This window comes from Lactuca virosa, chromosome 5, assembly GCF_052849685.1.
Source record: "Lactuca virosa cultivar CGN04683 chromosome 5, Lactuca_virosa_CGN04683_v6, whole genome shotgun sequence".
NCBI lineage: Eukaryota > Viridiplantae > Streptophyta > Magnoliopsida > Asterales > Asteraceae > Lactuca > Lactuca virosa.
In genome coordinates this window covers 253165979-253176570 of record NC_136430.1, presented here as the reverse complement: position 1 = coordinate 253176570, position 10592 = coordinate 253165979, and the positions used below count along the sequence as shown (strand labels likewise).

The 10592-nt window shown below is 38.5% G+C and overlaps 1 protein-coding gene across 2 annotated transcripts; it reads right to left on the bottom strand.

Annotated features, from left to right (window-relative positions):
* Positions 1 to 4091: 4091 nt before the first annotated feature.
* LOC145117241 (uncharacterized) lies at positions 4092 to 9977 on the bottom strand. 2 transcript variants are annotated; one of them, XM_079053551.1, is made up of 4 exons: positions 9673 to 9977; positions 9367 to 9599; positions 8201 to 8288; positions 4092 to 4855 (listed from the first exon to the last, which is right to left on the bottom strand). In XM_079053551.1, the coding sequence occupies exons 1-3, from the start codon at positions 9824 to 9826 to the stop codon at positions 8256 to 8258; spliced, it is 420 nt and encodes a 139-aa protein (XP_078909677.1). In that variant the 5' UTR covers positions 9827 to 9977; the 3' UTR covers positions 4092 to 4855; positions 8201 to 8255. The 2 variants fall into 2 exon arrangements, with proteins under 2 accessions (XP_078909677.1, XP_078909676.1); XM_079053550.1 differs by lacking the exon at positions 4092 to 4855 and adding an exon at positions 7174 to 7356.
* Between the last annotated feature and the right edge of the window lie 615 nt (positions 9978 to 10592).

Genomic DNA, 10592 nt, shown 5'->3' with positions numbered 1-10592 from the left:
GTGAGAAAGAGAGCACTAAAGACATATTCGTGGGTTGCATCCTCACTCTGAACGACCATTCATTCCTCATCGATCTTATGCCAGTCTCTATAAAAACCTTTGATGTCAGCATCGACATGGATTGGTTGAGCCCCAATCGTGCTGATATTCTTTGTTACGAAAAAGCTATCCGTCTCAATCTTCTCTCCGGAGAAACCCTCATGATCAACGGTGATAAACTCAGTTCAAACATTCGCATCATTTCGTGCATCAAAGCCTAGAAGCTCCTTGTGACAACCGTCAAAATTCGAGTCGGTTCTAGATTTGAATAAACTTAGTTGCACATATACGCACGACACATACTGGACTTAGTGACTAGAAGCTCAGTTATAACCTACTAGAAACTTGGAAGCAACTATAAACAATGGATAATGTACTTAGATTTCACATTGATATGTGAATTCTACAACTATTTAACTGTAGAGGCTATCCATATTCGGGTCACTCTTTGACTCGAACACCTTTTCATGAATCATATACACACATCATGCACTTGACCTAGAAGTAGAAATTAGGTCAAAGTCTCATAAAAAATTAAGTCAGAGTTGAAAACTATGACTAGTATACTTGATTCCTCAATTTCGTTTGAATCTCGAAACCACTACATAGAATGCCAATAAACCGATAAAATAAGTTACAAATATTATTTATAACTATAAAAGAGTTATAATACCATAAGATAAATTAAAGTCTCAAAGATTCTATTGATTTTGATATCTAAAGATTTATTAATTCTCAAAACCCTAAAAACCCTAAAACCTAAATTTTATAAAATTTGACATCAAGAATTCTATAAAAATAGTTATGAAACTCATAATATTATCCTAAAACAATTAAATTCAGGGAAATATAATCAAGGAAAATAAAAATTTAAGTCATTAACATTTACCCTTAATTTATAAATCAAAAATCAAGGTTTTATGAATAAAAACTTGATTTTAGTGCACATTTTATATAAAAATTGAGATATTTTATAAAAGAACTTAAATTTTATAAAAGAAAATGAATGAGAAAGGGGTATTATACTAAAAAATTCGGATCCCTCTCCCCCCATATCTCTCTCTCACACTCTCATTCTCCAACACACACACATCTCTCTTCTTTCTCTCTCTAGAAAACTCTCTCTACCTTCTCTCTAATTTTTCTCTCCAAACACCACTCCATTCTCTCTTCCTCCCTCTAAGAACCATGAAATTTTCCAGAAAACAAACCCAAGAACACTCCTCAAACTCGAAATCTTCATCATCTTGTGGTATTCTTGAAGGTAAAATCGATTTCTACTTCACTTTTCCTTCAAGTTTTGCACTTTTTCTTACACTTTCTCCTTCTTCATCTTCTTCAAACTTGTTTTATTTTTATTAAAATGGTTTTCAGAACATGATGGATGTGTTTTAACACCATGCATGTATGATAAACAAGGTTGCATGTTCATGATCTTAGTGCAAAAATCGATTTTAAGGATTAAAACATCAAACTCAAGTTAAGAGTTTTTGAGAAACAAAATTTTGTTCATAAATGCATGTATACATTTTGATAAGTTTTAATCTTTTGATCTCTGGAAACATGACTAAAATATGAGTTTATCATGATATATTTAAAATACTTCAAAAGATTTACTCAAGGAAATGATGAAAACTCACTTTTCTAACCAATCATCATGCATGCAATCTGCCAGATTTCTTTACCTGACTTTAAACTGTCATATCTCACTCATTTCTTAACCAAAATTCGGGATTCTTTTTCTGAAATATAATATTTTGAGTTAGCTTTCAAACCCATCTGACCTCACTGGAAAATTCAAATATTTCGATTTTTAGCAATTTTTACAAAACAGTTGCTCAATCAGCACCTTTTTGTGAATACTAGTTTTGTATTGCATGTTCAAAGGACTTATTCATCACTAAAAGTCATTCAAAAATTATTTTGAACTCTTAATATCACGTATTAATAGGTACAAAAAGATCTTGATTCAAAAGTTTTTGTAACATGTTGCAAAAATTGTCATAGTAACATCAATAATCTTTACATAAATCACAAGAACCAAGTTTTCTCTATAATTTCTTGAGCCTTTAGGCATGGTTTTCAACATCAAAAATAAGAAAACAATTTTTCATTGTTATTAAATTGTATGAAGATGCATTCTGGAAATTTTCAGCTCAATATATATTTTCTTTAATTTTATATGAAACTAATAAGAAAATAGAGTGTTAAATCATATAAAATACTTACGCTAGTAAATAAGTTCTGGAAAAATTCTTGGATGATCCGTTAAGTTAATAAACATTCCCCATGAAGTTTCAATGACTTTTGTTACTGTTTAGTATGGTTTTTAATTTTCTTTTTATTTAGCTCTAATAAATCATAAAACCACTTTAGGGAATGTGAAAATATTATTTCTTATTTTTCGCAGCTTGTACCCTATATTTAAGACTCAGAAAAATATTTTGGGAATTTTTCAAAATGTATATATATTTTTCCATGATTTTTGTGTTTATAATGGATTAAAAACAGGAAAAATAGTTTTACTCATCCAAAATTAATAAAAATTTACCAGAAACTCTTATAATATGTTAGGATGATAAATAAAATTTTTGATGATTTTTATCTTCTGTATGCTATTTTTCTTCTATTTTCCCAAGATTTAATACACTTAAATGTACAAAAATCACAAAAATTGTGTTAAACTTTTTGAAAACACATATTAATATTTTTCCTAGATTATGTACACTGTAAAATAGTTACACAAAAATTACAAGAATTTTTCATGATAATTTACTATTTTTCCATGATTTTATGATTATTCATGGAATTAAATGGTGAAAAATAGTTAGACAAATCAAAAATTCAAGAAAATTTATCTTAAGGTCTTTGACTTCAATTAAAAATGAAATACAAAGTTTGGGAAAGTTTAGAACTAAATTGATTTCGTTTTGAATATTTAATCATTGGAACACCTCTAAAATGTTAAATATTAACATTTCAATAATGGAAATTTTCCACTTAAATTGTTATATAACAATTGATTCTTTGAAACTTAATTTCCACAGAAAAATGTTTATAACTTTTCAATATTAAATTTTGACACAATATTGACATAATTTTATTGTAGTAGTAAGTATACTAGTATTAGATTTCAATTAGAGACTCATTAGTGTGTAACATCGTTGTAGGAAAACGATAGTGGTACGAGTGGAGCGTAGATCAAGGCATCATTTGCATCATCTCAATGCATTGTGAGTATTCACGCACTCCCCTATTTTCGGTTTTTATGTTTTGGGGTGGAAAAGCATGTCCCGAAAAACTATTATTTGAATGTTGTATTTAAATTGATTTATATCAAACATGATTGTTATTTTATTGTTATGTCTCTCTATGTATGTCTATGCAACACGGAACATGAGAACTTATCGTACTAAGGCCCTTCCCTTATCTCTAACCATTAACTCTTTGAGCCAATGGTCATTATGGATAGCGCTATTAGGAATTAACAACTCCTCACTCGCCCTATTGCTGGAGTGCATGATACCATATTCATCTATGGAACGATAAGCATAGATCTTGATAGGGCTTCATTCATAGGTTTGGTTGAGACTCATTGTTTGCTCATACACATACAAACTTGTTTCTCGTTATAGCAATAAACTTGTTATTAATTATAGCAATGAACTTTGTTTCTCATTACAACAACGAACTTTTATTACTGAAAACTTATATACATGTCTTAGCAATGAAATTGTTTGCTCCTTGTAGCAATGAAATTGATTGCTCATTTTAGCAATGAAACTTGTTTACTCGTTTGAGTAACGAACTTTATCTTCCATGAGAATATGAATGTTGCATCTTATTTGGGCAACATACCTTATCTCTCATGATGACAAAGAACTTTGTTTTTACAAACTTATTTACTCATTTTAACAATATACTTTTATTATTGGAAACTTTTATCAAAACTTTGATTTCAATTCATGGAACCAGTATTATTTTGTTTATCTGTGAGTACTCACCAACTATTTTTATAGTTGACGCTCGTTTTACATGCTTTTTCAGGAATCATCGAGTAAGTGGCACTTAGGGGCACTTCACTTTTAGGAGCATTCATATGTGTTGTATTTCAATTTACATTGTAATTTCTTTTAAAAGTTGTTCAAACCCATTGTAAATTTGTAATGATTTTTAATACTATGGTTGGTGTTGTCTTTTAACTTTTGCTATGAAACCCTTTGTACTGCCACGCCCTGTGTTTCCGCTTTAGCGGGGTGTGACACTCCTGCGGAAGGAGTGTTATGCATTCCTAGCCCACGTCATTAACGAAAAACAGGAAGTTAAAGACCTCGAGAGCATCCCTGAATTCTGCAACTTTCCCGATGTTTTTCCCGAAGATCTTCCGGGAATCCCTCCTGAACGCCAAGTCGATTTCGCATCGACTTAGTCCCCGGAGCTACTCCCGTAGCTAAATCTCCATATCGTCTAGCACCAGCAGAAATGCAGGAGCTATCTAGTCAGCTCAATGAGCTGCTCAGCAAAGGATTCATCAGACCGAGTTCCTCACCCTGGGGATCCCCGATCTTGTTTGTGAAGAAGAATGATGGATCCTTTCGGATGTGCATCGATTATCGAGAGCTGAACTGTAACATCCCAAAATTTAAGGCCAAAAATTTCATTTTTAATTAGGTTATTACATAAAACCAAAGTGTGAATAATCAAAATATAATATTATGAAACCATATCAGAGTATAATCCCAAGGATCTCGTGTGCGGAAAACATAGTGTGATGCGTTGCGATCAAGCCGGCTCCTTTCCTTTGCAAACAAAGCACCTGAAACCAAAACTGTAAAACGTAAGCACGAAGCTTAGTGAGTTCCCCCATCATACCACATACCACATAATACCATCGGTATCTTTCAACCGGTAACTACCATCGGTATCTTTCAACCGGTAACCGGGGACTATTTCACCCCTAGCACTATCACATAGTAATATATCATAAACATACTGATCAGGTACTAACATCATAAACATGTTGATCACATACTAACATCATAAACAAACAAATAAGCATTGTATGGGTTCTGTATACCCCTTCGGTATCTTTCAACCGGTATCCACCATCGGTATCTTTCAACCGGTATCCGCCATCGGTATCTTTCAACTGGTATCCGACATCGGTATCTTTCAACCGGTATCCGCCATCGGTATCTTTCAACCGGTATCCGCCATACTAACTGATCGCTAGTGAATGCTACGACTACCCCCATAGTCTTACAACACTTTCCAAACCGGGTCGAACACGTACCCGACCTAACCCTCAACTGAAATTGAGTCCTAACCAGAACTCTAACCTGGTTCCCAAAACCTGCTATCACGTGACCCCACTGTATCAATACCGCACCCATGCTCGTGATCGAAGCGTCACGGTAAACCATGAAATCATCTACACCCTCTGGCAGGGTGAGAATCAGTGTCTCGCACAACCGCTGTCTGAGAGCCTCGAAGGCTGCCTGTTGCCCAGGCCCCTATCGAAGGGTCGTCGACTTCTTGGTCAGTCGGGTCAAAGGACCCACAACCTCGGAGAAGTCCCGTAGAAACCTCCGATTATAACCCGCTAGACCCAGGAAACTCCGAATCTCGGTTGGAGACCTCGGAATCTCCCACTGCATCACTGCCTCTATCTTGGCCGGATCAACGAGAATGCCCTTCTGGTTGACAAGGTGCCCAAGAGATTGCACCTCGTGCAACCAGAAGTCACAGTTGGAGAACTTTATAAAAAGTCTATCCCCCACTTAGATTCGACTAAGTCTTCACATTACATGAGAATTGAGGGATTCCCAATCCTCCTCGCTTTCTAATATCCCACTGATGACAACCTGTGCCTGCCCATGCTAGCGTTTAATCACCGATTAAACCTTGAGATCTCCCATCCTTGGAAATCTCGATGAGTACTCTTGAAATCTGATCCCCTTCTGCTGACATGACCAACCCCGCTACCCTGTAGCAGCCTAAACCCTTGGAGTGACAAACTCCCTCGTGTACCTTCTCGTACGTGCTGCACTGACTCAGACCCTGATGGCCTTTCACCCGATGATTAGAAGTCATGGGTCTCTTCCCGGGACCCTCTACTATACGCACCTGGCACGCACCTCTCTTTCCAGGGTGCTCCCAAATCGATCCCGCATCTGCAACTCTTGGAAATCATATCCTTCAGGGTCTGACACCCTGTCACGCTCACTAGCTCGCTTGCCAATGGCTAAGCTGCAACAACTGGAACATCCTCTGTCCCCAAACTGGGTCACAAACTCTTCCCTGAAGCTTCTTAGATTCTCCAAGACTCTCACTGATTCGAGTATGGATCATGTGCTTTAAGTAGTACGGGCCCAATACTACCTTCCACACCTATCCATCCTTTCCTCAGCAATCCTCCCGAATCCTCCAAGTCACTTCCTCAACTGGTACACCCAAGTCTCACTGAACCTCACTACTAACCCACTGAGCATATCCTAGGCTTTCCTAGGTTCCCGTACTCACCCAGTCCTCAGCTTCTAAAGAACTTCCCACTAATGTCAACTAGCTCCCTCATGAATATAGTCATTCGCGACTTAGCATATTCACTTAGTAGCTAGCTCACATTACTAAGAGTCCCTCAAAGCACCAAGCAAGCAGCATTCAGACAATGGAAAATCTCACCAACATATTCCAATCAGATTAGTCTATCCTCTTGTTAGGGATCTATACTAGCATGCGATTCTAAGGCTCACACAATCAGGCATAACCTAAATAGGCTATCCTATCACTAACTGATCAGTACTATCATGTAATTCAGCAAGCACATACAACAGGCACATAAGGCATCTTCCTAGACCCTTAGCCCTAGTCTAGCATGCAGTTCTCATAATCATATCATATCATAACACAACATGTATGGGTATCTTGGGGAAAACTTACTTGAGCTCGGCTGATTGCGCGCATCACACACCTTGTTCTTTTCAAAGTTTTTTTCTCCGTCCAAATTCTTTTCAAATTCTTTTTATAAAATGATTTTTTTGACAATTTTCATACCAAGCCCTCAGTTTGAGTCCAGACACACCCGAGAGTGTGCCCGAATCCCTCAAACCAAGGCTCTGATACCAACTTGTAACATCCCAAAATTTAAGGCCAAAAATTTCATTTTTAATTAGGTTATTACATAAAACCAAAGTGTGAATAATCAAAATATAATATTATGAAACCATATCAGAGTATAATCCCAAGGATCTCGTGTGCGGAAAACATAGTGTGATGCGCTGCGATCAAGCCGGCTCCTTTCCTTTGCAAACAAAGCACCTAAAACCAAAACTGTAAACCGTAAGCACGAAGCTTAGTGAGTTCCCCCATCATACCACATACCACATAATACCATCGGTATCTTTCAACCGGTAACTACCATCGGTATCTTTCAACCGGTAACCGGGGACTATTTCACCCCTAGCACTATCACATAGTAATATATCATAAACATACTGATCAGGTACTAACATCATAAACATGTTGATCACATACTAACATCATAAACAAACAAATAAGCATTGTATGGGTTCTGTATACCCCTTCGGTATCTTTCAACCGGTATCCACCATCGGTATCTTTCAACCGGTATCCACCATCGGTATCCGCCATCGGTATCTTTCAACCGGTAACCGGAGACTATTTCACCCCCACCACTACCTTATAATAACATGTCATAAACATATTGGTTCCATGATAACATAACATAAACATACTGAATCACATAATGGCATATCATAACAATACTGGTCCCTTAATAACATATCATACATGGGTTATGTCTACCCCTTCGGTATCTTTCAACCGGTAACTGCCTTCGGTATCTTTCAACCGGTAACCGGGGACTATTTCACCCCCTACCACTATCACATAATAACATATCATGATCATACTGCTAGGCATGCATGGGTACTACCTACCCCTTCGGTATCTTTCAACCAGTAACTATGGGCTATATCACCCCTACCACTACTAACACATATGTCATAGCATCCTAGCACATAAAGCATATCAGATAACAACACACCAGATAAATATCACAAAGACAATCATCTAACAAATAACTCCTACTAGTGGGTCGGCATTGTGGCCGTAGACCCACTCCTACTGGAAGGCAACTCACCTCGCACTGCTGAAGTCCCGAAGACTCAACCCCACACTGCTGACGTCCCGCAGACTCAACCCCAGCTGCTGGATGACAGATTCCCGGTCTGTCAATATCGAAACATTACCCAATTAATAATTGGGTTCCACTACATAACCATAAGTACATGCTTTGGGTAATTACTACATTACCCCTATCTTGGCTTATTTAAGCCCAAAGCCCAATCCAAAGGCCCAAAAGTCCAACTATGGCTCAAAGCCCAGCATATGGCCCAATTTTCCAAATTGGGCCCAAACCTTTACATGGTCTCATTCTAAGGCCCAACATCATATAATCATTAAGGCCCATACTATGGCCCATCTATGGCCCAATTTTCCAAATTGGGCCCAAACCCCTTACATGGGCCTTACCCTAGGCCCATTAAATATTCTAGTCCATTTGCTTGACTTTGGATGGCCCATTAATAACGCAATCATCAAGGCCCAATAGAAGGCCTAACAATACACCCATGTGAAATTAGGGTTTCACATAAAATGACGATTAGGGTTAAGTGTTTCTCACTTAACCCATTAAGGACTTAATCCATTAAGTCCATCATTCTTCTAAATAAGTCATATGGTGTGATTGGGCTTAATCACACAATTCCATTATTCCAATGGCCCACAAGTGGGTCTCAATAAGTCAAAGCCCATAAATCCAATATTAGGGTTTTCTAAACCCTAATTAGGGTTTCCAACCCATCTTAGCCCAATAGGCCCATTAGTTAAGTCCTTGGATCCATTAGGGTCCATTAAGCCCATTAGACACATGTTTGGGATTTTATGCCCATTAAGCCTCATTGGGCCCATTAGGGTTTCAAGGCCCATTAGGGTTTTAGTCCCTTGACCAAACATCCCCAAACTAGCAATCCCAACACAACTAAGCACACCGCCACCTGACACGGCGGCCGGTGGCGGCAGCCACCACCCTAAGGTGGTGGTTTTCAATTTCATTTCATTATTCCATTTCCAATTACATTTTACAAGGCTAAATCTCAAGATGACACACACACACTAAACAAAATAAGCACACACATGGTGGCAGCCACCACCTCACGGTGGTGGTGGTGGCTGTTCTTGGTATTCCAACTAGACAAAACACACGCACAAAAACTTCAGATTGCATCCAACACTCCAGCCACCCACCTGACGGCTCAAGGCGGCGGCAGTAACACAAAAACGGCAGCAGCAGCAGCAGTTACGATGATAGCCACCACCTCCCGATGGTGGCGGTGGTTTTTCTTTGTCCCCAGCCGAGCAAACATACACACGCACTCGTAAACACGAGCTGGACACCGAATTACTCCCAATACAGCCACTACGGTGGCAGGTGCCGATCGGAAACACCAAAAACGATGATCTAAAACCACCGGCAGCCCCTGTCGACATAAACTACTCCAAATCACAGAAAGAACGAAGAGAAAGGAGTAGATGGGTGGTTACAATCATTACCGAGAACTTCGTATCCACACACACGACTTGCACAGTGGCGAACATAGCTCGTTTCACCGGAGGAGGGCAGCGACAGCCCGCTGCTGGCATCCTTGTGCTGCTCTTCGTCGCTGGCAGCAGCTTCGCCGGCGATCTTGGGTGCGGTGGACTCCATCTTCAACGTCAAGGAGGTAGCGGTCGGACCCGACACCGACGATGGCGGCTAGGGGTAGTTTCTTGTGGTGGCGGCTGAGCATCAATTAGGGTTAGGGGTCCTCTTCCATTAAAATTTCCATTAAAATGAGAGGGAAGATTCGTCGGGTATAAGTCCCGTATTCTTGAAACTTTCACTCATTTACCATTTTTAGTCCCTCCCCACAATATCTTCTTCACTTTAAATTTAATATTTACCCATTAGCCCTGATATCATAAATTCCTTTCAAATTCGACCCATGAATTACCAAACAACCCCTAATGTCGTAATTATGACATATTCAGCCCCTCCACCTCTTTTCCTTTTTAAATTAAATCCAATTAATTACCACGGGGTCCCTGTCTTTATATATATTTACAAACTGAGTTTGGAACTTACACTTTTAATCCCCGACTTCTAAAATCTTTACAATTAGCTCCTCGAAATCACACCCTGCTAAATAATTATTGATTTTAGGGCTATAATAAAATCATTAATTAATTTATTTATTTATTAAATAAACGGGTGTTACATAAACAAGCTCACTGTCAAAAACCGTTACCCTCTTCCTCGAATCGACGACCTTTTCGATCAACTTCAGGGAGCCAGCTACTTCTCGAAAATAGATTTAAGATCAGGGTACCATCAGCTACGAGTCCATGAGGGTGATGTTCCTAAAACAGCATTTCGGACTCGATATGGTCACTACGAGTTCGTAGTTATGCCTTTCGGTCTAACCAACGCACCG